General features: G+C 43.9%; 1 protein-coding gene and 1 long non-coding RNA gene across 3 annotated transcripts in view; both read left to right on the top strand.

Moving 5' to 3' along the window:
- The first annotated feature begins 29 nt into the window (after positions 1-29).
- On the top strand, positions 30-2986 carry LOC145879597 (uncharacterized). The gene is made up of 3 exons (XR_014392444.1): positions 30-683; positions 808-1445; positions 2032-2986. It is a non-coding gene; the product is annotated as an uncharacterized LOC145879597 (long non-coding RNA).
- Positions 2987-3568: 582 nt separating this feature from the next.
- The window catches only part of LOC106606040 (histone-lysine N-methyltransferase SETD2), a 53082-nt gene continuing 29403 nt past the window's right edge, over positions 3569-27247 (top strand). For both annotated transcript variants that reach the window (XM_082975888.1, XM_082975887.1), the window contains exons 1-11: positions 3569-4117; positions 5772-5893; positions 8633-8654; positions 8880-13279; positions 13459-13590; positions 18258-18386; positions 18930-19053; positions 19346-19423; positions 20475-20572; positions 23033-23183; positions 25210-25344. In XM_082975888.1, coding sequence (XP_082832014.1) covers positions 5865-5893; positions 8633-8654; positions 8880-13279; positions 13459-13590; positions 18258-18386; positions 18930-19053; positions 19346-19423; positions 20475-20572; positions 23033-23183; positions 25210-25344 — 5298 coding nt within the window. In that variant the 5' untranslated portion in view covers positions 3569-4117; positions 5772-5864. The remainder of the gene's footprint in view (positions 4118-5771; positions 5894-8632; positions 8655-8879; positions 13280-13458; positions 13591-18257; positions 18387-18929; positions 19054-19345; positions 19424-20474; positions 20573-23032; positions 23184-25209; positions 25345-27247) is intronic.

Raw genomic sequence — 27247 nt, 5'->3', positions numbered from 1 at the left:
AAATATTTACGAGCACAGTGTGCGAGTAAAGATTACAACCTACCGTAATCTATTTTTTTTTCCCCCACAAGCGGCATGCGCCAACCACAGTAGGGTTTTCAGTGATGACGCAGTCCAGTCAGAGTGAGAGAAAGGTGAACAACACTGGAAAAAAGTATCGGTATAGGCTATAAGTTAACATGCAGACATCGCTAAAAATGAAGCCCATTCAATTTTATTTTAAGCGAAAAAGAGACGAGGAGAAAGAGTAATCAGGCGAGGGAGATTACGTTAGCGAAGCCACCCTGACCCCCGCTGTCACTTCAACGTCCACTGTAGCCGGCGGAGGAAGAACATATAGATTCAATGCGAATTGGCTCAAAATGTTTCCATGGCTAGAGTTAGAAAACAATGTCATGTTCTGCAAATATTGTAGAAGGCAGAAACAGGCGGGCAACTCGTCCATCGTGTCAGGAAACGCGCATCTGAAAAGAGATATAGCGCAGCGAAACATAACATCTCGCGGCGGAATAACCAGTGCAGAGATCTGTACCTGTTAAGACAGGAGACACCATAAAGCAAGTGCTGCTGTCTGAGGAGGAGAAGAGGAGACAGCTGAAAATAAACATACCATACTAAATTTCTAAAGAACCTTTAGTCAAATTTGGTCGGACAACCGACCTCGGAACACTCCCATGCCATTGGTAAATTGTTTCTCTTTATAGGCTTTATTTTTGTGTAAAGATGAATCATTATTCATAATGGAGATACAAACTAAATTCTAAGAAATACTTTTGTGTAATTGTTTTTTTGTGTTGTCCATTCGAGGTGTTTTGGATGCCACCAAGGCCGCATTTTGTGCTGTTTGCCCAGAGGAGGATGGAGGGTCATGGATGAAGAAGTGCATCTCCTTCAGGGCAGATGGTGCCACCAGGGGAAGTGATGGACCACTTGCAGAGAGGCAGGGGGGCATATAATCCCAATCCACTGTATGCCACATAGATTTGTAACTAATAAATGATCTGATTTAGTTTTATTTGCTAGCAGAGAATGTTAAACAATACTGTGTGTGTCTGTGTGTGCGCTAAGTGCTGGATGGTAAATACCACAGAATTATTGTTTTCTGTTGGCACAAGAGATGGGGGGGTGAATTGTTTGGAAGATTCTGTTCTGACTTTCACAGGCTAGAGCTGGCAATACTGACCATTCAGAAGAAAGAGCCAAATATGTCTGTTGTGTAAGATCTTCTGAATCTGATATGGAAAATGTATCACTTCAGCGGAAAATCCAAACGAGAGCTCTATGTTTTTGGGTCAAGAGCTCGATGTGGATATTTGCACACCGTCTAGCGTCAAGGGAACTCGCTGGATCCCCCATGTCCAAGGACCTTGCCGCTGACGAAGGCCAGTACTCCGTTGTTTTGCAACACATCAACAACTGCGGAAGTACAAGGGCGGGCAAAGATGGTCAGTTTTACACAGGAAATGTAATACCACACTAGTTTAAAAAAAATAGGTTCAAGACTCAAATGAACTTTCAGAATCAAGTAATTTACAGGTGATAGTTTTACTCACTACTTAACAGATAAAGCGGGAAATGGAAAATGCACTCGTGTATTCTGCCATTTTCTCTGACATGTTTGAGGAGCTATCCTCACTTAGCCTCACCCTGCAAAGAAATGACCTGATCCTCCCCCAAGCCACGTCAGAGTTGAGGAAGACAGTGACCAGACTGGAAGCACTAAAGCTTAGGGCAAAGGCAGGAGACATGCTGGAGAAGATCCAGACCATGCTTGCTCAGCAGCAGGGTGATGAGAGGACATTCCAGGTGTGTTAGGATGAGAGCTTGTTAGGATGCAAGAGAAATCGATCATTAAAATTGATGATTAAGACAGATTCTCAGTGTGAGAATCAATGTATTTGTTGCCCAATAGAACGATTTGAAGAGAAGGAGGGAAATGCAGTGGAGAAGTCTTTAAAAAATGTTTATGGGAGACAGACAAATGGCCAGACATTTCATTGTTTGTGTGTGTGTGTGTTATTTCTGTTAAAGGGTATAACACTGAAGGGTAATCTGAAAGGCTTCACGGACCTCACCAATCCCTAGCTGAAGCAGCACATGGAGGTGGCCATCAACATCGGCGTGGATGATCTCAAAGCCAGGTTTGGTGGTTTGCTGAAGGATGCGGGTGTCCAGACCCCAGTGGTCTTTCAGAGTGCTAAACCCTGACACATGGCCAGAAGACCAGGCCAGCCTTCTCACCTTTGGCAATGATGGTGTGGCAGACCCGATGAGGCATTTCAAGGAGCCTCTAGAGAGATAAGAATTTATTTGACACTGCATTGCCATATGAGACAATGTTATGTTTGCATATTTGCAAACTCACTTGCACTGTTAAATCCTGCAGATCGGGGTGCAACATGGCTGCAATCCAGGATGAGTGGCAAGGGATGAAAAGCCCGGTCAGCCACAATTTCAAAGACAAGTCTTACAGTGGCATGTGGGAGACCATGTTGACAAAGGACCCCTACAGGCACGATTACAAGATAGACTTAACAGTCCTGAGTGGTTATGTAAGGTATCCTTCTATGGTTGGTTTTGATAAGTTAATGGTAAGGTTTAAATGAAATTGAAAGAAATCATATTTTCCCTAGAACATACTGGAGTTGGTGCAGCTTCTGCTGGTGCTGCCCATTACAGCCACCCAGTGTGAGCGAGGCTTCTCTGTGCAGAACTGGATTAAGAATTCGACAAGAAGCTGCCTTGGGGTCTCCAACACCGAAGACCTAATGAGGATCAGCCTGGAGGGGTCTTCTGTCGAGGAGTTGGATCACACTCCTGCCGTGGACCGCTGGCTGACCTCTATGCATGCCAGACGGCCAACATACAGAAGCAGCTGGACAACTTATATCCTTTGTGTCTAGTAGCCATGGGTCAATGTGTGATTTTGGTGGTATGTGCTGTTGCACAGATGTGTGTCCCTTAGTACACTCACACAGTATAAATATGTATGTAATAAATTGTTTGTTAATACTCCGGCTCCTAAATGTATTTGTGTGCTTCTACATTTTGAAGCACATGTACTCCTTGGGGAAAAAGTTAGCATAGAGCCCTGGTACCACTCACAAGCTATTTAGGGATTGTTCAAGTGTGCACAGTCACTATGGTACTGAAAACTACATGCAATGATACTTTTATTCTACATTGATCACCTGTCATTCTGCTTGCTCTGGCCTGCACCACTTGGTAATGAGCCTCCATTCCAAGCCCAGCTGGTTTCCACACTGGCCAACCTGAATCACAACTGCAGACATCAATCAGTATGGTCTTGCTGTGATCAAGCTAACACAACTGTGCTGCGATAAACAAAACCCCAGCTAGTCAAATCACGAGGAACATCCTTTTTTTTCTCTACATTTACATTTTACATTTTAGTCATTTAGCAGACGCTCTACATAAACATTGAGCTTGTATGGTGTCAAGTAACTAACTGAATATCTATCACATTAGACTTGTATCACACATAGCTAGCTAAACATGAACGTAGGCTACCTACAAACAGTGGGGTGTTTGTTACAAACAATCCGAGCGCCAGGTGATAAACGTTAGCGTCGTTCCACAAGCAGAAGTTCCAGACACTTGGACGTTGCCAGTCTGCACGTTATTACCAAGCTAGATAGTTGGTGGGAAACAGTGGGAAAGCTAAAAATACATTTAAAAAACTATATTTTATCGTCATGATGGAATGTCGAGAGGGGAGGAGTCGCCGTTGTAGCACGGCATTTCTAGCAATTTAGCTAGGTAGCCATTGTCAAAAGAAAATATAACGTTAGCCAACAAAATTGTGCAACCTAGCTAGAAATGACATGTTTAACTAGCTAGCTATTTTTTTTTTTTTTTTTAGAATACCTCACCAAATTGAGTAGTAATCACAACTTTGCACCGCTTTTCTGATTAATAGGCTAGGTACTTGCAGTTAGCTAGCTAGGTAGAATTTCGAACCCGAACACCCCGTGTGGATTTGACGTCGGCAGTGCTTGATGTTTTTCAGCCAAGACGAGAGCCGGAGCTGTTTGTTATCGGCGTAAGGTTAACGTTAGAAGATGGGGGACCTTTATGACCCAGAGCACCCGAAAGAGTGAGTATTTGGCTGGCTTATTTTCGGTATTTTTTTGTTGATGATTGATTGGGCTTGCTATAATACACACAACTTCCAAGGTGTTATTAGTTACAAGCTAGTTAGCTACCAGCTAACGTTAGCTTAACCGTTTCCATGCACGCTACGCTAGTTAGCTTTCCAGTCTAGTTTCCTACACAACTACTGTTGGAGTACCTTTGTTGCCACATAGCTATGTTTCATGGTAGATGGCTAACTATGGTAAAGTGGCATGTTGTATTTAGTTAATGCGACATGATCTCAACCCACCTATGTACACCGGCAGCTAGCCTTCAATTTAGTTAACACGACCAGATCTTTCACACAACCAAGTATAGTTAGCCACCAATGTTGCAAGCTAGCTAACTAACGTTGCTGGATGTATTTAGTAATGGACAATGCATTGGTTGCAAGCTAGCTAGTTAGATGTTGTGCAAATTACTTTTGGGAACAGACAGTTAAGTTTACAACACAAACATTACTCGGTTATTAACTAAGTTGTGCTAACTTGGATATTTAGTTAGCCAATTCGGTCACCCCCCACCACAACAGGCCTCACTTGCAGGCCTCGACTCCTCGTTGTAGAATGTTAGACCCGGTCTTATGGAGTATAATTATAGAAACTCCATGCCATTCAAGTGTATGCATTTTTGTGTATGTATTTAACGTGAACCAGTTCACAGAAGAGGCCGTTGGCTCTGTTGTTGAGCTCATCTGTGTAACGTTAACGTTACATATTAAACTAATCGGTTACCCCACATTTGCAAGCTGTGTGATGAAAAGATTGTCATGTCGCCTTGTCTTCTCGCTGTTGGTGTAGCTAGCCAGCCTAGATAACCTTGCTATATGTGATTTAGTGGAAGCGTCAAAACATTTCTGAATAATGTTTTTGAATTGTGTTCTTTTCTCTACGGTGTTATATCGCAAGGCAGCTACTCGGCTCCTCTATCATGAGCTAATCACTTGCTTTCAATCCACTGACTACTATGAATGTCAATGCGAGCAATGGCTTCCTCTTTCTGCCAAATTGAAATGATAGATAATGCCGTTAAACAGACATGTCGTTTCTGACCAACGGTCAGAGGAAACGGGTCTATGTCATACATACTCTTATTTAATGGCATTTAGTAAGAATTGTAGCTAGAACCACCATGTAAACATTTGGTGGATTTAGGCATAATTTATACATCTACATTTGGCATAGGCACCATTCTTCTATTTTACTCGTGTTGTAAGCGTTGTGGCATGCCGCTGGGCCCTTCAGGCAGAAAATAATCATCTGCAGAGTTGACATATACACAGTTTATTCATACGCTATAGCTAATGGCTGTAGTTTGTGGTCAACGTTTAAACTGGTGTTCATTTGCACAGAAAACAGTTTGCACATTTTCTAGTCAAAGCTTTGTTACAAGCAACTTCCAGTGTTGAACATGTGGTGGTCATAAGGTAAACAAATGCAGCCAGATGTTCTTTGATTTGAACCTATGGTTTTAAAGATAACAGAGATGGTAGCAGCTCAACCCCCAATTGTCTACCCAATTTGAGTTGGGGGATCAGCTTAAATTCTTTTGAGACTGAGTATTGTATGTTTATTGTTGGTGTGTAACCCAATGTATTTGTTTTAATATTTTGTTAGGTGTGACATCACGTTGGAGAGCTCACTGCTCTGAACTGGTTTATTCTTGGCCAGCAGCTTCTACTGGGCTACAAACGCCAGAACCACTGTGTAATGGATGCTCTGGTGAACTCAGAGATCAGGTACTACCAATACACACACACACAGGGATCTTTTTTTCCTTTTGATGGAGTGTCAGAGTGGCACTATAGACTGTCTGTAATCGATGCCCTTTGCTAGCTAACTGAAGTGACACTAGGGCCTAGGACAGTGTTTCTCAACTTCAGTCCTTGAGTACTACCAACTGTACACATGTTTGTGGTAGCTCTGGACAAACACACCCGATTCAACCAATCATCAAGCCCTCAATGAGTTGAATAAGGTGTGTTTGTCAGGGGCTACAACAAACATGTGTGCTGTTGGGGGTAATCAAGGACTGGTGTTGGGAAACACTGGACTTGGAGATTGTCACCCTCAATGGTGGGCAATGGAATGTATGTATGCATGCAAAGTAGACTACACCCCTAAACAACTTCATTTGGATCTAAAAAGACACCCACCTCCCCTCCTATTGGTCTTTTGGTCCATTGGTGTATCCAATGAATAGCCATGACATCATTCATGGTGTGTTGAATTCTGGAATGTTGATCTCATCCCAGTGCTCCAGTTCTGAAGACTATCAGTGCTGCTTTAGGGAAGGCGTCTGTTTGAAAAGCAACTGCCTCGTGTAGGTTGATGTAGTTGTTTACTGTATACTTTGATCCCATTCTGTCAGTGCTTTGTGCCCATCATAACTTTCTTATTTGAGAAAAGTTGCTGAATTTCATTACTCAATGTGAGCGAGGTCAAAGCAGTGGTAATTGGACCCTAGTAAAAACGACACCTAGCTTGTAAAAGGGCTAGCTAGATAAAACATTTTTTTTTTTAAAGTGGCTGCGGATCTGACTTTTCGGGGACCCCTCTTCCCGGGGTTAATCTCTCTGCATACAATGGGAGGTTACGTCAGATATGGGCTAGTATGTCAGGTGCCCCTGTCCTATAGATGTTAGTGTGTACTCAAGCTTCAGCCTCTGTCTGCCCAGTTTGTTTGCTCAACCAACCTGGTGTGGACTCAGAAGTCTTGGTCACCATGGCAGCAGTCAACCTCACAGAATATTAACAGACAAAAGGTGCACAACCTGAGTGCAAAGATTCCATGACTCTTTATCTTTTGTCCTTGAGAGACGATGGCAGGGTTCACCTGATGCGGTAAGGTTGCTTTTGTCTTTGTCCTGAGCGACTAGTGCTTTTTTGAGGTCGTTTCGATTATTAAAAAATAATCATGTTGTTTTTTGTTTGTTTTTTTTACATTAAATGCATTATGAAATAAGGAGCTTTTCAATCGAAATTCCATTGGAATGGAAATAGTGAATATTCAATTGCCAAAGCATTGAACATTTTCCATTGTCTCTGACAGGCCCACATTGAGTAGACGTCAGAAGAAAAACATGAAATTGCTATCAAATAATACAATATTTCAGTTGTGTATATGACTTAGTTTTTATTTTATTATTTTCATTCGTTAAGTCATCAGCTCAGCTCAGGTAGTAGCAGCCGGCCAGGCCATCTAACGTTATCTCTGTAGTACAGAGAGTCTGTACTCCCCATACTGTACTGTCTTTAGTCATCTTATTTAGCTAGCCTGCCTAAGTATGCTGCAAAGCTCTCTGACAATCCTTCTACTAGTTCTTCAAAGTAGATAAGGCAAACTGTCTCTATCCCTTGTTGTTGTGTACATTCCTCTCTCATGCAGTCTGTATATTTTACCTAACGTAGCAGGCATAAGTGTATCCGTCTCTGTCTGAGCCAGAAAGAACAGCCACAATAGATTATGGTCATTGTAGTTAATTACCACGTTTCTGCACTTAACTAGGTTGAATATTTCCTTAATGAAAACTACAACTCCCTTCAACCCAGCGTCCCACATAGTTCTTGACTTGATTTCTCTCGAGAAACGGCGCATTGGGCTCACAAAAACTACATTGTATTCAAGTAATTGAACCGACGTCAGTCAATTAGTTGTTTAATAACAAAAAAAGTGACATTTTGATTCATGGCTCAGCACTATTTTTGTCAGATAGCTTATTTTTCAAGTAAGATTATTCTGCCACCCTTACACATTGTCGACCTCAATGTTGTTTTTAATACTATTCAAACCTGACTTTAAAAATATATTTTTTTCTATTTGTAAATACAGCTAATTCAATATGTTTATAATGATGTATTGCAGATAGGCCTATTTCAGGAGGATTCAAATGAATGAAACCACAATCCTGTTTTATCCTTTGTTAAAATAACAGGAACTGACACTAAAGTGGACATGAAAAGGCTCCTCCCATGTTGGTAACGGTCATTTTAGAATGGTCTGACTTTTGAAGGTCACAGAGAAAAAGAGAACATCAAATCCTAAAGGAATATGTTACCCAGTGTGTTGCCTAGCAGCTTATTGTACCGTAAAGGAAACCAGGACAATATTGAGTCCTCCTAGTAGAACAAAAGAGTTGATTGCTTTCTCATAAATGTGAATTAGACCTTTTTTTACACTACGATGACATGTAGTTTCTATGATGAGACCCCCTGCGTTAAACAGGACATTTTTCACCAACCGCCAGGCTATCCCTCAAGCGGCCGTGTGTTCTACATCTTTGCATGAAATTGTTTTTATTTGTATGTTTTACCGTTGCCTTATTGTACATCGATTTACATTACATTTCATAATACATTTTGTGTGATTGCTAAAGCGTTGAAGGGATTTTCAGATGTTGCAACATAAGTCTATGAATAGTTTATATTGATTTGTTTTTATTGTCCCCCCCCCCCATGCACTCCTAATGTTACCTCAGGGAAGAGGGCGGCGATACCTCGGTAAGTCTATTATTAAAAGTGTGATGAATACGTCTTTGTTCATCTGTTTTGTATTGGACAAATAGCTGGTGTAGTTGTGGTGGATCTTTTTGAGTTTGACCATTTCAATAACATAGAAATCACCTTTGGGAAACTGAATGATTGGTCATATGATTTGGTTTACTGTAATAGTTTCTCCTCAAATTATAGCCATGGTAACATCTACTTATTTTGTTCCCTGTACAGGTCAAGGTTGAGGGCCTCACCAAGGCAGCTATACTCAAAGGCCTCTCGCCTCGAGTGATGTTGTCCAGCCATCTCCTGCCTAAAGGAACCAAGAGGAAGGTGAACCTGGACGATCAGGGTCGCCAGAAAGTGTCTTTCAGCTTCTCTCTGACAAAGAAACCGCTGCAGAACTTATTCCTGGCCCCTCCCAGTCAGGAAAAATCTCTTGCTGAGCTCCCCTCTGTCCTGTCACCTACAACCTCACTCCCTCAGGACAGAGCAGGACAGCATACGGAAAGCAAAAATGAGCAAATGCAGCCACCCTTGTTGGTGCCCACACCAGTAGCAGAGATCCTTGCACCTCAGACGGCAGTATCCTCAGTCCCCAAACCTAAAGTGGACTTGGGAAAGATGCACTTCAAGAAACAGATTCTCAGTGCATCTGTTATTGAAGAGAGTCCCATAACCAGTGTTGTCTTACAGGATCCACCCCCTTCCGAGCAACAGGTTTTAATGGAATCTTCAGGTAAAATTGAAACTGTCACCCCAACACGAACGCTCCAGTCTCAGAACAATCTTCAGAACATGGACAATGACTGCCCCTCTGAGAATGCACTCACTCGTGTATCTGATGTGAAGCTGGACCTCAGTCTCAAGGAACCGACTGATTCCTCCCACAAAGGGAAAGTGGATGTAAACACTTCCAGTATAACAGAGCAGCAAGACACCTCAGAAAACATACAAATCCGTTCCCGGTTGGACAGCACACTCCCTGGCTCAGAATCTGATGCTGATTCAGTGCAGACGTCTTCTAGCTACAAGTCAGGTGAACCCAAGGCCACAGCAAAGTTGGAAAGTAGAAGTAAGGATACAAAAAATATGTCCTCTTCTCGCTCCAAATTAGAGGAAACAGAAAAAAGTTCTAACCATTCACGTTCTGAGAAGGACGAAAGAAACTCTAGTTACTCAAAATCTGACCGAGATTCCAAGTCTGACCGAGAATTAAGGTCAACCTCTGACCGAGAATCAAAGCACACACCCTCGCGGTCATCCCGCTCTGACAAAGGCCGCAGAAGGACTAAGAGTCGGTCAAGGTCCAGATCAAGAGGTCCCCGGACAAGTTCCAGATCTGAGACACGCTCCAGATCTGAGAGATCTAGAAGCGATAGAGGGTCAGGATCACGGTCTGATCGGTCATATTACGACTCTGAGCGGAGGTCAGGAGGTCACAGAAGTTCTCCGTACAGAGAGAGGAGAGGCAGCTCTCGCTCTCGGACCGATAGCAGCAGAGTCCGCGGCGACAGTTCTGACTCTGAAGATGACCACAGAAGAACTCGGACTAGAACAAGTGATTCCAGCAGGTCATCCACCCATTCTAGCTTGCAGAGAGATTCAAAGTCATACTCATCTCACTCGAAATCTGAGCGAGACTCGAAATCTGAACGCGATTCAGAGATAGATAAAATAACACAATCTTCTAAGTCTGAGAGGGCCTCAAAGAGAACTGTTGACTCCGGTTCCCTCCAAAAGTGCTCTACTGATGTAGAACCTAATCACAGGAAATCCAACACCCACTACAAGCCGGACATCAGTGTTCGATCCACTCATTCCAGTCCACATGCCCTCTCTCAAACATCGGACAAAAGGCTCCAGAAAAGCAGCTGTAGTGAATCTGAGGTAGCTCACAAAGGGAAGTCTCAGTCACAGGGCTCTGACCGCTCTTCTGGCTCTGAAGGGGCATGGACATCTTCCACCAGTAAATCAGACTCTAAGCAAATGTCTGCCTCCATGTCATCAGTGAAAACTAATAGACAATCAAAGGACACATTTCACAGTCCCAATAAGATACAAACACATGAAACCCCTTCTGATGCTCACCCTCAGAGCAAAAATGACAAAGCAGGAGCAGATCCCCATGTAGCAGATACTTGCCAGAGGGAGGATGTTGGCAACATGAATGACATCACATCCCAAGATAAAGGCTTACAAAAAACAACTCTGTCGTTACCTTTAAATTGTGATCCAACTGACAGATTGCAAGAACCAGCGTTGGATCTAGTTAATGAGAAGATCCATCATTGCATTGAGGTTCAGAATGACTCGGCAGCAACTTTACCGAACAGCTCTAGTGGAGACCAATTCTGTGAAAAATTTGCCTTAGGGGACATTGACAATGTTAATAAAAGCCTTTGCTCTGAACAAACGAAAGATGCACAGCGTGTAGACCCCCAAATAGAATCCACTGAGAAGTGGGTTGATGTAACCAACTCGAGCTTTTCCTGCAGTAATGACAGAGTAATACCCAGCCAGGATAAGACTGTTTTTCAAGGTTCAGTTGGGTCAAAGTCATTACCATCTACAGTATCTGTCAGAGACCACCCTAAGCAGAACACTAAACCAGAAAATACTGTATTGTGTTCTAGTAGAAATGTGAATATCAACATGCAGTCTTGCAAAAACGTCCCTCTCAAATCTGAACCCTCCAGTCCTGAACCTCAGTTTCCCAACCAGACTGAACAACAGAACTCTAGTTTAAGGAAAAACAGAGGTAAAACAAAAAAATCGCGTTGGGATATTGTTGGACAAAATACCTCAGACAGTGATAATCCTCAGAAATTGCCTTCCCAAGAAACTAAACCTGCTGTGAAAAAGGTCATCTCCGTCAAGAGAATTGAGTTTTCTAAAGACGTCAGCCAGGAAGATCCGTCTCCGAAGGGTCAACTGAAATGGGAAGCTGAGTTGCATTCCGAGACGATTAAGCAAGAAATTATTATCACACAAGAACACAGCTCAGCACTAATAACTTTTGGGAACGACCAATCAGATTCCGCAAACCTAACTGCACAACCAGGCACCTGTGAAACCAGCAGTGACCGTTTAGACATCAAACCCCACGTCAGCCAAATGGATGGAGATCCCTCACTTTTAAATAATACCTCACATGTAGACAGAGCTAGAAGGGAGCAGGGTAGGGATGATAATGAAGAGAAACCTAAAGATGGCCCTCACAAGAGCAAACTGCTGAAGACACTAGTGTCGAGCCAGGACGGTGTAGGCCAAAGCGAGGACAGTGACACTGACGATTCAGAGTCGGACTCAGACTGCGGTGTTGCCGTGAAACGGATGCACTCTGTGGTGGTTGTACCAAAGAATTCCACCCTGACTCACTCGGACACAACAGACAAGCCTGCGTCTCCCTGCACTCCAAGCACTAGCCCAGGACGTCAACAATACGCTAACAGGGCCAGTGGCCAAGAGGGTGACCTGGACAGGAATGAGATCCCAAGCAGAGTAAGCCCTCAGCAGAGACATAGAGGTTTTCCCGCCATGTGTGAGAGCACTAGGCAGGCCAGTAATCCTTGTGTTGGTGGAAGTCTCTCTGCACATGACATCATGGTATATCAATCACAGAGCAACATGGTTGATAGCACCAGCCAGCTCGAGGGCTCCAACGCCACCGATGCCCAGCCTTCTAAGGATCCTTATAGCAGTGCCCGTGAGAGACCAAAGATTGGTGCCGCAACAGTGAGCCAGATTGCTGCCCACAGCCTTGAGAACTCCTTCAGGCAGTCTGACACAGGGCATCCACAGCATTATGGAAGTGGCAAGGGTGGCGGGATGCTTTCCCGTTACCAACATGGAGACTTTGCTAGCTCTGATGACTTCAACAGCAGTCTGGGCTGGGACTTCACACAGTCGGAGCAGCCCAGCAGTACGTACCAGCAGCCTGACAGCAGCTATGGGGCATCCCAACAGCATCCTAACACACAACAGCCAGGGAACTCTTCTTTGGGGCAGGTGTACAGGACAAACAATGGGGCCTACTGGACCCAACTACCAACTACGGCCCAGCCCACCTGCAGACCAGTCTACCTCCATGTGCCTGCAACACATTATCAGGAGCCTGTTGGTCAAGTCCATCCTGACTCCCTGACTAATGACTGCGATGAGGACAGCGAGGGGAAACCAGCGGGCTTTAGTAGACTAGCTGTGGAATGCAATGGTCCCAAGCTTCCAGGCTCGCTAGCCTTCGTACAAGCCCATGAAATAAGCAGCAACTGCAGAGGCTCTGTCAACGCCACTCCAGAGAATATTTCCATAGTTGAACCCCCCAGAGACAAGGACAACTCAAGGCCCCACAGAGGCAGGGGTCCTCCCAAGAAAAGGCGGCCAGAAATGGAGTCAGATTCGGACAGCGAGGCAGAACCTGTGCTGGCTAGCAAAAGGGAGCGACTGGCAGAAAGGGAGATCCACAAGGTCTCCAAAGAATCCCGGGAGATTCCAGGTCAGGCTGAAGTGCAACGCCCTTTGCTCAGTCTGAGGGACTTCCGGGACGCCAGCAACTGGAGGGAGATGGCAAGGTCTAAGAAGATGCCACCATACTTTGACCTGATTGAGGAAAACCTGTATCTGACTGAACGGTGAGATTTTGTTCCACTTTAGTTTTTTTGCAATAGTCGGCATGCAAAGTCAACGAAACAATGTTTTATTTTATAAATTAGTTGTACAGAATTTAAAAGCGATTATCATCATATGACTTCAGCATAAGTATCTGACTGTAGAGAAACGACCACTGAGGAATTTCTGTTGATCTGTACAGGAAGAAGAACAAGTCTCATCGAGACATCAAGCGAATGCAGTGTGAGTGCTCTATGCTCTCGAGGGAGGAGCGGTCTCGTGGAATGATGGCTTGTGGGGAGGACTGCCTTAACCGTCTGCTGATGATCGAGTGGTGAGTTCTTCTCCTTTGCATCACCCTGGTAATACCAAACTGTAAAGCAGATCAAATACAGTTTCTTCAGAAAGTATTCACACCCCTTGACTTTTTCCACATTTTGTTGTGTTTAAAATGTATTTAGATTTTATTTCACTGGCCTACACACAATACCCCAGAATGTCAAAGTGGAATTATGTGTACAAATGAATAATAAATGAAAAGCTGAAATGTTTTGACTCGACACGTATTCAACCCCTTTGTTATGGCAAGCCTAAATATATTCAGGAATAAAAAGATGCTTAACAAGTCACATAATAAATTGCATGGACTCATTCTGTGCGCAATAATAGTGTTTAACATGATTTTTGAATTACTACCTCCTCTGTACCCCACACACAGAATTCAGTCGAGCAGTGAATTTCAAACACCTATTCAACCACAAAGACCAGGGAGGTTTTCCAATGCCTTGCAAAGAAGAGCACCTATTGGTAGATGGTTACAAATACATTTTTAAAAAACAGACATTGAATATCCCTTTGAGCATGGTGAAGGTATTAATTACACGTTGTATGGTGTATCAATACACCCAGTCACTATGAAGATGCAGGCATCCTTTCTAACAGTTGCCAGAGAGGAAGGAAACCGGGCAGGGATTTCACCATGAGGCCAATGGTGACTTTAAAACAGTTAGAGTTTAATGGCCGTGATGGGAGATAACTGAGGCTGGATCAACAACATTGTAGTTACTCCACAATACTAACCTAAATGGCAGAGTGAAAAGAAGGAAGCCTGCACAGAATAAAAATAGCACAAAACATGCATCCTGTTTGCAATAAGGCACTAAAGTAAACCTGTAAAAAATGTGGCAAAGAAATCATTTTGGTGCTGAATAAAGCATTATGTTTGGGGCAAATCCAACACATCCCTGAGTACCACTAATCATATTTTCAAGCATGGTGGTGGCTGCATCATGTTATGCGTATGCTTGTCATTGGCAAGGACTAGGGAGCTTTTAGGATAAAAATCCTAGAGGAAAACCTGCTTTCCAACAGACACTGGGAGACAAATTCAGATTTCAGCAGGACAATAACCTAAAACACTATGCCAAATATACACTGGAGTTGCTTACCATGACGACATTGAATGTTCCTGAGTGGCAGAGTTAGTTTTGACTTAAATCGGCTTGAAAATCTATGACAAAACTTGAAAATGGCTGTCTAGCAATGATCAACAACCAACTTGACAGAGCTTGAGGAATTTTTAAAAGAATAATGTGCAAATATTTTACTGTCCAGGTGAGAAAAGCACCTAGACTTACCCAGAAAGACTCACAACTGGAGTTGCTGCGAAAGGTGATTCTAACATGTCTTGACTCAGGGGTGAGAATAAATTTGATATTTCTGTATTTCATTTTCACAAATTTGCAAGAATTTCTAAAAACATGTTTTCACTTTGTCGTTATAGGGTATTGTGTGTAGATTGGTGAGAGAAAAAAAATCAATTTGAATCCATTTTGAATTCAGGCTGTAACACCACAAAATGTGGAATACAGCGCATTCGGAAAGTATTCAGACCCCTTCCCTTTTTCTACATTTTGTTAGGTTACAGCCTTATTCTAAAATGGGTTAAATAATACAATTTCCTCATCAATCTACACCCAATACCCCATAATGACAAAGCAAACTTTATTTTAAAAAATTGTTGGTGTGCAAATGTATTAAAAATAAAAAACCGTACACTACCATTCAGAACATGAAGTACCGTTCATTTTCTGTCAATTAAAATAACATCAAATTGATCAGAAATACAGTGTAGACATGGTTTATGTTGTAAATGACTATTGTAGTTGGAAATGGCAGATTAAAAAATAAAAAAATAAATACATTTGAATATCTACATAGGCGTACAGGGGCCCATTATCAGCTACCATCACTCCTGTGTTCCAATGGCACGTTGTGTTAGCTAATCCAAGTTTATAATTTTAAAAGGCTAATTGATCATTAGAAAACCCTTTTGCAAGTATGTTAGCACAGCTGAAAACTTGTGCTGATTTAAAGAAGCAATAAAACTGGCCGCCTTTTTAAAACTAGTTAAGTATCTGGATCATCAGCATTTGTGCGTTCGATTACAGGCACAAAATGGCTATTCTTGTTCTGAGAAATGAAGGCTATTCCATGCGAGAAATTGCCAAGAAACAACTGTACAACTCCCTTCACAGAACAGCGCAAACTGGCTCTAACCAGAATAGAAAGAGGAGTGGGAGTCCACAACTGAGCAAGAGGATAAGTACAGAAGGGTGTGTAGTTTGAGAAACAGACACCTCACAAGTTCTCAACTGGCAGCTTCATTAAATAGTACCCGCAAAACACCAGTCTCAACAGTGAAGAGGCGACTCCGGGATGCTGGCCTTCTAGGCAGAGTTGCAAAGAAAAAGCCATATCTCAGACTGGCCAATAAAAAGAAAAGATTAAGATGGGCAAAGAACAGACACTGGACAGAGGAATATTGGAAAAAAGTGTTATGGACAGACAAATCTAAGTTTGAGGTGTTTGGATCACAAAGAAGAACATTTGTGAGACCCAGAAAAAAAAGAAAAGTTGCTAGAGGAGTGCTTGACCCCATCTGTCAGCATGGTGGAGGCAATGTGATGGTCTGGGGGTGCTTTGGTGGTGGTAAAGTGGGAGATTTGTACAGGGTAAAAGGGATCTTGAAGAAGGAAGGCTATCGCTCCATTTTGCAACGCCATGCCATACCCTGTAGACACACTTAATTGGAGCCAATTTCCTCCTACAACAGGACAATGACCCAAAGCACAGCTCCAAACTATGCAAGAACTATTTAGGGAAGAAGCAGTCAGCTGGTATTCTGTCTATAATGGAGTGGCCAGCACAGTCACCGGATCTCAACCCAATTGAGTTGTTGTGGGAGCAGCTTGACCGTATGGTACATAAGAAGTGCCCGTCAAGTCAATCCAACTTGTGGGAGGTGCTTCAGGAAGCATGGGGGGAAATAACTTCAGATTACTAGAATGCCAAAGGTCTGCAAGGCTGTAATTGCTGCAAATGGAGGATTCTTTGATGAAGCAAAGTTTGAAGGACACAATTATTTAAAAAATTATTATTTATAACCTTGTTAACGTCTTGACTATTTCCTATTTATTTTGCAACTCATTTAATGTTTGTTTTCATGGAAAACAAGTCCACCTGTGGTAAATTCAATTGATTTGGACATGATTTGGAAAGGAACATACCTGTCTATTTTTTTTTTTTTTTTTTTTAACTAGGCAACTCAGTTAAGAACAAATTCTTATTTTCAATGACGGCCTAGGAACAGTGGGTTAACTGCCTTGTTCAGGGGCACAGATAAGGTCCCACAGTTGACAGTGCATGCCAGAGCAAAAACCAAGCCATGAGGTTGAAGGAATTCCCCGTAGAGCTCCGAGACAGCATTGTCGAAGCACAGATCTGGGGAAGGGTACAAAAAAATGTCTGCAGCATTGAAGGTCCCCAAGAACAAATTGGCCTCCATCATTCTTAAATGGAAGAAGTTTAGAACCACCAAGACTCTTCCTAGAGCTGACCGCCTGGCCAAACTGAGCAATTGGGTGAGGTGACCAAGAACCCGATGGTCACTCTGACAGAGCTCCAGAGTTCCTCTGTGGAGATGGGAGAACCTTCCAGAAGGACAGCCATCTCTGCAGCACTCCACCAATCAGCCCTTTATGGCAGACTGGCCAGACGGAATCCACTCCTCAGTAAAAGGCACACGACAGCCCGCTTGGAGTTTGCCAAAAGGCACCTAAAGGACTCTCAGACCATGAGAAACAAGATTCTCTGGTATGATGAAACCAAGATTGAACTCTTTGCCAAGCATCACGTCTGGAGGTGGCAGCATCATGCTTTGGGGATGTTTTCAGCGGCAGAGACTGGGAGACAAGTCAGGATCAAGGGAAAGATGAACGGAGCAAAGTACAGAGATCCTTGATGAAAACCTAGTCGGGACCTCCGACTGGGGTGACGGTACACCAAGACAACGCAGGAGTGCCTTCGGGACAAGTCTCTGAATGTCCTTGAGTGGCCCAGCCAGAGCCCGGACTTGAACCCCATCGAACATCTCTGGAGAGACCTGAAAAATAGCTGTGCAGCAACGCTCCCCGTCCAACTTGAGAGCATGAGAGGATCTGCAGAGAAGAATGGGAGAAACTCTCCAAATACAGGTGTGCCAAGCTTGTAGCGTCATACCCAAGAAGACTCAAGGCTGTAATCGCTGCCAAAGGTGCTTCAACAAAGTACTACTTAAAGGGTCTGATTTACTTATGTGATATTTCAGTTTTATTTTTAATAAAATTGTAAAAATATTTTAACCTGTTTTTGTTTTGTCATTATGGGGTATTGTGTGTAGATGGATGAGGGGGGGGGGACATTTTAATCAATTTTATAATATGGCTGTAATGTAACAATGTAGAAAAAGTCAAGGGGTCTGAATACTTTCCGAATGCACTATAGTATAGTTTTACATCATTGGTCCTTTACCAGTTCATCTTCAAACAGGGAGATTTGCAATGACTGATATGTGGTTGCCTTATTTAATCTAGTCGAATGCACTGACTGTAAGTCGCTCTGTAGAAGAGCGTCTGCTAAATGGCCAAAATAAAAACAAATGTAATGTCCCTGTCTTTGCAGCTCATCACGCTGCCTGAATGAAGGCTACTGCTCCAACCGGCGCTTCCAGATGAAACAGCATGCAGATTTTGAGGTCATCCTGACTGAAGATAAGGGCTGGGGACTGAGGGCGGCCAGGGACCTGATACCGTAAGGCTCTTAGATCGGATTTTTTTATTTTGAAATGTAACCTTTTATTTAACTAGGCAAGTCGGTTAAGAACAAATTCTTATTTACAATGACGGTCTACCCCGGCCAAACCTGGACGACGCTGGGCCAATTGTGCGCTGCCCTATTGGACTCCCAATGTGATACAGCCTGGATTCAAACCAGGGACTGTAGTTACGCCTCTTGCACTGAGATACAGTGCCTTAGACCGCTGCGCCACCCAGGAACCCTGTACTCCTTGATTCATGGTAAAAAAATGTTATAACTAGCACCCAGGGCTCGTTCTCAATAGATCGTAACCTTGATTCCTCACATCCTATCTCCTCGCCTCCTCAACACACATTGGAGAGGAAGGTCTGAGAGAAACCCCTTGGACCTTCTCCAATACGGTTGAGAAGGATGTGTGGCGATAGGATGCGAGGAATTGCGTAAAGACAAAATGAGATGGAACCCTGGCCATTGCCCTAAAAGCTGTACACAAAGGAGTCATGCTAATGTTTTTCCACCATTTTGATAACATTTCAGAAACACTTTTGTGCTGGAATACTGCGGAGAGGTGTTGGACCACAAGGAGTTCAAGACACGGGTGAAAAAATACGCTAGCATGAAGAACATCCACTACTATTTCATGGCCTTGAAGAATAACGAGGTGAGACCACTGGAACGTTGACATGTAGTCCACTGAACTCCTGAAACGGGAACAAGTATAGGCTGCGTCCGACATGGCTCCCTATTCCCTATAAAGTGCACTGCCAGACCAGACCCCAACAAGTTTAGGTGTGCATCCCAAATGACACCCTGATTTGGCTCTGGTCAAAAGTAGTGGCTTATCTAGGCTATATAGGGTGCCATTTTGGGATGCACCCAGAGTGTTGTATTGTTTACAACTGACAGGTAATGTGAAAGGTTACCTGAAACTCCTTTCCTCTGTGTCTTCTCAGATCATAGATGCCACACTGAAGGGGAACTGCTCTCGCTTTATGAACCACAGCTGTGAGCCCAACTGTGAGACCCAGAAGGTATGTAGCCCAGGGGCCCCTTTTGGTATTTATTTTTTATTTAACTAGGCAAGTCAGTTAAGAACAAATTCTTATTTACAATGAGGAACACTGGGTTAACTGCCTTGTTCAGGGGCAGAACGACAGATTTTTACCTTGTCAGCTCGGGAATTCGATCTAGCAACCTTTCGGTTACTGGCCCAGCGCTCTAACCACTAGGCTACCTGGTATCTGTCCAGTGTTTCCAGATTTCTATGAAATGGGATCTATAATTCATTATAATATTAGTGAAATAGTTCATGATAATTTTTTGGAAGAAAACTGTTAAAGCAGCTTTTCTTTAGTTTTTTTTATGTTGTGGACTTATACCGGGCATGAATATTTTTATAGACAAGTAACGGCTGACTGGCCAGCTCAGCCAGTTAGCCGTCTCGGCTAAAAACATGACCTTATCCTCTATATGAGGAAATAGCAAGCATTTTTGAAACCGTCTGTTTGATTTATATGTTTGAGGTGGGGTTTATTTCTCTCTAATTGATGCTTCGGCCACATACAAGTATAGGTCAAGTCAACAACATTTCTTTGCGTACGAGTTAACATATTATGAGCATTTAAAAGTGAGAATTTCACTGGACAGTTCATTTTAAAATGTAAATACATTTCATTCACTTGTCTTGGTTCAGAACCATATTTGCCTGTACTTCGCTCTACTTTTAGGCTGGTACCGTGTGTGTACTCTTGCCAGCTCCATTGCTGCCGTTGTCAAGCCAAACATGACAATGAGTGACAAGAAGTTTGCATTCTAGCACAAACAGACTAGCACTGAGGCTACTTTACCAGTGAGCTGTATCTCAGGCTGTGATTTCATTTGACATTTTAGTCATTTATCAGACGTTCTTATCCAGAGCGATTTACAATTAGTGCATTCATCTTGAGATAGCTAGATGAGACAACACATCACGGTCATGACAAGTACACTTTCCCTCAACAAACTATTTATCAGCAAAGTCAAAAACCAAGTTTGTTTTATCCTGACCTCGCTAATGTTTCTTTCTTGGTTTCTGTATTTCAGTGGACTGTGAACGGCCAGCTGAGAGTTGGGTTCTTCACCTCCAAGACCGTCACAGCTGGTACAGAGCTTACCTTCGATTACCAGTTCCAGAGATATGGGTTAGTATCTCTCTCCCTTCGATTACCAGTTCCAGAGGTATGGGTTAGTGTGTCTCTACCTTCGATTACCAGTTCCAGAGGTATGGGTTAGTATCTCTCTCCCTTTGATTACCAGTTCCAGAGGTATGGGTTAGTGTCTCTCTCCCTTCGATTACCAGTTCCAGAGGTATGGGTTAGTGTCTCTCCCTTCGATTACCAGTTCCAGAGGTATGGGTTAGTATCTCTCTCCCTTCGATTACCAGTTCCAGAGGTATGGGTTAGTATCTCTCTCCCTTCGATTACCAGTTCCAGAGGTATGGGTTAGTGTCTCTCTCCCTTCGATTACCAGTTCCAGAGGTATGGGTTAGTGTCTCTCCCTTTGATTACCAGTTCCAGAGGTATGGGTTAGTGTCTCTCTACCTTCGATTACCAGTTCCAGAGGTATGGGTTAGTGTCTCTCTCCCTTCGATTACTAGTTCCAGAGGTATGGGTTAGTATCTCTCTCCCTTCGATTACCAGTTCCAGAGGTATGGGTTAGTGTCTCTCCCTTCGATTACCAGTTCCAGAGGTATGGGTTAGTATCTCTCTCCCTTCGATTACCAGTTCCAGAGGTATGGGTTAGTGTCTCTCCCTTCGATTACCAGTTCCAGAGGTATGGGTTAGTGTCTCTCCCTTTGATTACCAGTTCCAGAGGTATGGGTTAGTGTCTCTCTACCTTCGATTACCAGTTCCAGAGGTATGGGTTAGTGTCTCTCTCCCTACGATTACCAGTTCCAGAGGTATGGGTTAGTGTCTCTCCCTTCGATTACCAGTTCCAGAGGTATGGGTTAGTATCTCTCTCCCTTCGATTACCAGTTCCAGAGGTATGGGTTAGTGTCTCTCTACCTTCGATTACCAGTTCCAGAGGTATGGGTTAGTATCTCTCTCCCTTCGATTACCAGTTCCAGAGGTATGGGTTAGTGTCTCTCTACCTTCGATTACCAGTTCCAGAGGTATGGGTTAGTATCTCTCTCCCTTCGATTACCAGTTCCAGAGGTATGGGTTAGTATCTCTCTCCCTTCGATTACCAGTTCCAGAGGTATGGGTTAGTGTCTCTCTCCCTTCGATTACCAGTTCCAGAGGTATGGGTTAGTGTCTCTCTCCCTTCGATTACCAGTTCCAGAGGTATGGGTTAGTGTCTCTCTCCCTTCGATTACCAGTTCCAGAGGTATGGGTTAGTGTCTCTCTCCCTTCGATTACCAGTTCCAGAGGTATGGGTTAGTGTCTCTCTCCCTTCGATTACCAGTTCCAGAGGTATGGGTTAGTGTCTCTCTCCCTTCGATTACCAGTTCCAGAGGTATGGGTTAGTATCTCTCTCCCTTCGATTACCAGTTCCAGAGGTATGGGTTAGTGTGTCTCTCCCTTCGATTACCAGCTCCAGAGGTATGGGTTAGTGTCTCTCTCCCTTCGATTACCAGTTCCAGAGGTATGGGTTAGTGTGTCTCTCCCTTCGATTACCAGTTCCAGAGGTAATGGGTTAGTATCTCTCTCCCTTCGATTACCAGTTCCAGAGGTATGGGTTAGTATCTCTCTCCCTTCGATTACCAGTTCCAGAGGTATGGGTTAGTGTCTCTCCCTTCGATTACCAGTTCCAGAGGTATGGGTTAGTGTCTCTCTCCCTTCGATTACCAGTTCCAGAGGTATGGGTTAGTGTCTCTCTACCTTCGATTACCAGTTCCAGAGGTATGGGTTAGTATCTCTCTCCCTTCGATTACCAGTTCCAGAGGTATGGGTTAGTATCTCTCTCCCTTCGATTACCAGTTCCAGAGGTATGGGTTAGTGTCTCTCTCCCTTCGATTACCAGTTCCAGAGGTATGGGTTAGTGTCTCTCTCCCTTCGATTACCAGTTCCAGAGGTATGGGTTAGTGTCTCTCTCCCTTCGATTACCAGTTCCAGAGGTATGGGTTAGTGTCTCTCTCCCTTCGATTACCAGTTCCAGAGGTATGGGTTAGTGTCTCTCTCCCTTCGATTACCAGTTCCAGAGGTATGGGTTAGTGTCTCTCTCCCTTCGATTACCAGTTCCAGAGGTATGGGTTAGTGTCTCTCTCCCTTCGATTACCAGTTCCAGAGATATGGGTTAGTGTCTCTCTCCCTTCGATTACCAGTTCCAGAGATATGGGTTAGTGTCTCTCTCCCTTCGATTACCAGTTCCAGAGGTATGGGTTAGTGTCTCTCTACCTTTTTCCCAAATGGCACCCTATTCCCTTTTTAGTGCACAATTTTTGACCAAGGCCCATAGGATGCCATTTAGGACGCAGCTTCTCTCTTTGGACTTTAAATGTCTGTTGTAACATATCAATGTTTGACTGTCTGTTCTAATATGTCACCCTGCTGTTGTAGTCATTGAAAACATAACAATACATTATTAAGCCCCTGTTTCTCTCTTGACTGACCGTATAGCTATGGTGTAGTGTTTTACTCCTTCTCCTCTGTACACACCAGGAAAGAGGCCCAGAAGTGCTTCTGTGGGGCTCCCAGCTGCCGAGGCTTCCTGGGCGGGGAGAACCGGGTCAGTGTAAGAGCAGCGGCAGGGAAGATGAAGAAAGAGCGCCCTCGCAAGAAGGACACCTCCGTGAGCAATGCACTCACTACGGTGAGTGTGTAGGTCAGGTTTGGTAATGGCACTCCCCCAAGAGTCCCAGGTTTTCCATAAATGCTGTTTTGGAAGATTCCTGGAATAAGTAGGACATCTGGGGAATCTTCCAACAAAGAAGTGATCAACATTTTGCAAACCTAGGACTGGCTGTCTGAACAGCCGTCACTTGAAAAGGTGTTGGGGAAGTGACCTGTTATGGAGTTAATGTCACTATCAACCATAGTGAATATTTAAAAGTCCAATGCAGCTGTTGTTATCTCAATATCAAATCATTTCTGAGGTAACAATTAAATACCTTACTGTGATTGTTTTCAATTAAAATGGTGAAAAACAAACAATAGCTTCTTAGCGAAGAGCAATTACTCCAGCAAGAATTTAGCTAGGACTGTTTTGTTTGGGAGTGGACTGAGTGGAGAGGAGACGTTTGGAACTCTTTCTTATTCATCAGTTAACTCATTTACCGCCTGGTGTCACCGCCTGGTGTCACCGCCTGGTGTCACCAGGGAGGACAAAACATTAACCCACCAAGCTGGGCTGAAACTTCAGGTGGCCTTTTCAAACAGCCATTACACTAAAATGGCATTATCATCATTTCACAGTAATATTCCAACCTCATAGGGTGGAAATATATAATTAAACTCATTTGAAATACAACTGTAGAAGTTACAATCTGTTCTCTTCCCCCTGCGATGTAGGTTTATGTTTTACCCTGGTAGTTAGGATTCCACACATTTTAACATTTTAGCTGTTGACCCATAATAGTCCAATTTGTAACTGGTAGATGAATTCAGCATAGTCTGATGACGTGCCAATGAGTTCATCTTTAAACTCAGGCATTTAAATGCAAATGTTCTGGCCAATAGATGAACTACAGTGGCATGTAGCTATGACATAACTCTGATCGGATGATCTGCTGAAACCCCCAGCAGTGATGGCCTGTGTCCCATAGAGCTCTGGTCAAAAGTAGTGCACTATATATGGAACAGGGTGCCATTAGAGATGCTGACATGGTCTAGAGAGGCAGATATGGGTCAGGTTTGTACTAGCTTTAGGCTAATTGTTCTGAGAGCTCCAGTGTCTTCTCCTTCCATAAATATCACTGCTACTGAACACAAAAGGACTGGCTATTTTAGCCCCCCCCCAATCCGCATCACCATGAAAGCTGCTTGTCTCAGTTTTGCAGAGAAGTCGTTTTGTCACAGTTCTGGGGTCTGTGTTCAGTATGTTGAATAGATAATCTGGGGTCTTTATAGAGCTACAGTAACTTCTGCAGAGCGTAAGACTCTCCCATTCATGTTCAATGAAACCTTGGCATAGGAGGCTCAAGCAGCTCATCGTAAAAATTCGCTACGCTGTCCTATTTTCAAGAATTTGGCGCGATTCAGGCCAGAGAACACTTGAGAAAAGTGGCTCATGCTGGCAAAAGCTACAAGTGTAGTAGCTAAAAAACTGTTTGTTACTGCTGATGCTGAGTGTTAATGCTGGTCTGTTACTGGTGAGTGTGTTAATGCTGGTCTGTTACTGGTGAGTGTGTTAATGCTGGTCTGTTACTGGTCAGTGTGTTAATGCTGGTCTGTTACTGGTCAGTGTGTTAATGCTGGTCTGTTACTGGTCAGTGTGTTAATGCTGGTCTGTTACTGGTGAGTGTGTCAATGCTGGCCTGTTACTGGTGAGTGTGTCAATGCTGGCCTGTTACTGGTGAGTGTGTCAATGCTGGCCTGTTACTGGCCAGTGTGTAAATGCTGGCCTGTTACTGGCCAGTGTGTTAATGCTGGCCTGTTACTGGCCAGTGTGTTAATGCTGGCCTGTTACTGGCCAGTGTGTTAATGCTGGCCTGTTACTGGCCAGTGTGTTAATGCTGGCCTGTTACTGGCCAGTGTGTTAATGCTGGCCTGTTACTGGCCAGTGTGTTAATGCTGGCCTGTTACTGGCCAGTGTGTTAATGCTGGCCTGTTACTGGCCAGTGTGTTAATGCTGGCCTGTTACTGGCCAGTGTGTTAATGCTGGCCTGCTGTGTCTCCAGGTGGACGAGGAACTAGAGGCTCTGCTGGAGAACGGGGAGGGTCTGTACGATGAGAAGGAGGTGGTGTCTCTCTGCAGGCTGATGGTCAGAGTGGAGACCATGGAGCAGAAACTCATCTGCCTCAAACTTATCCAAGTAAGCACACCTGAGCCACCACCAATTTACACCATATTTCATTTATAGTGCACTATATTTATATATATATTCATAGGCCCTGCTCATTTATAGTGCACTATATTTCTATATATATTCATAGGCCCTGGTCATTTATAGTGCACTATATTTATATACATATTCATAGGCCCTGGTCATTTATAGTGCACTATATTTCTATATATATTCATAGGCCCTGGTCATTTATAGTGCACTATATTTCTATATATATTCATAGGCCCTGGTCATTTATAGTGCACTATATTTATATACACTAAAATAACACATCCTAGATCTGAATGAATGAAATAATCTTATTAAATACTTTTTTCTTTACATAGTTGAATGTGCTGACAACAAAATCACACAAAAATAATCAATGGAAATCCAATTTATCAACCCATGGCGGTCTGGATTTGGAGTCACACTCAAAATTAAAGTGGAAAACCACACTACAGGCTGATCCAACTTTGATGTAATGTCCTTAAAACAAGTCAAAATGAGGCTCAGTAGTGTGTGTGGCCTCCACGTGCCTGTATGACCTCCCTACAACACCTGGGCATGCTCCTGATGAGGTGGCGGATGGTCTCCTGAGGGATCTCCTCCCAGACCTGGACTAAAGCATCCGCCAACTCCTGGACAGTCTGTGGTGCAACGTGGCGTTGGTGGATGGAGCGAGACATGATGTCCCAGATGTGCTCAATTGGATTCAGGTCTGGGGAACGGGCGGGCCAGGCCATAGCATCAATGCCTTCCTCTTGCAGGAACTGCTGACACACTCCAGCCACATGAGATCTAGCATTGTCTTGCATTAGGAGGAACCCAGGGCCAACCGCACCAGCATATGGTCTCACAAGGGGTCTGAGGATCTCATATCGGTACCTAATGGCAGTCAGGCTACCTCTGGCGAGCACATGGAGGGCTGTGCGGCCCCCCAAAGAAATGCCACCCCACACCATGACTGACCCACCGCCAAACCGGTCATGCTGGAGGATGTTGCAGGCAGCAGAACGTTCTCCACGGCGTCTCCAGACTCTGTCACGTCTGTCACGTGCTCAGTATGAACCTGCTTTCATCTGTGAAGAGCACAGGGCGCCAGTGGCGAATTTGCCAATCTTGGTGATCTCTCGCAAATGCCAAACGTCCTGCACGGTGTTGGGCTGTAAGGACAACCCCCACCTGTGGACGTCGGGCCCTCATACCACCCTCATGGAGTCTGTTTCTGACCGTTTGAGCAGACACATGCACATTTGTGGCCTGCTGGAGGTCATTTTGCAGGGCTCTGGCAGTGCTCCTCCTGCTCCTCCTTGCACAAAGGCGGAGGTAGCGGTCCTGCTGCTGGGTTGTTGCACTCCTACGGCCTCCTCCACGTCTCCTGATGTACTAGCCTGTCTCCTGGTAGCGCCTCCATGCTCTGGACACTACGCTGACAGACACAGCAAACCTTCTTGCCACAGCTCGCATTGATGTGCCATCCTGGCACTTGTGTGGGTTGTAGACTCCGTCTCATGCTACCACTAGAGTGAAAGCACCGCCAGCATTCAAAAGTGACCAAAACATCAGCCAGGAAGCATAGGAACTGAGAAGTGGTTTGTGGTCTCCACCTGCAGAACCACTCCTTTATTGGGGGTTTCTTGCTAATTGCCTATAATTTCCACCTGTTGTCTATTCCATTTGCACAACAGCATGTGACATTTATTGTCAATCAGTGTTGCTTCCTAAGTGGACAGTTTGATTTCACAGAAGTGTGATTGACTTGGAGTTACATTGTTGTTTAAGTCTTCCCTTTATTTTTTTGAGCAGTGTATATATATTCATAGGCCCTGGTCATTTTATTAAATTTTTTATTTCACCTTTATTTAACCAGGTAGGCAAGTTGAGAACA

This window comes from Salmo salar, chromosome 05 (assembly GCF_965601325.2).
Source record: "Salmo salar chromosome 05, fSalSal1, whole genome shotgun sequence".
NCBI lineage: Eukaryota > Metazoa > Chordata > Actinopteri > Salmoniformes > Salmonidae > Salmo > Salmo salar.
This window is presented reverse-complemented; position numbering and strand designations above follow the sequence as displayed.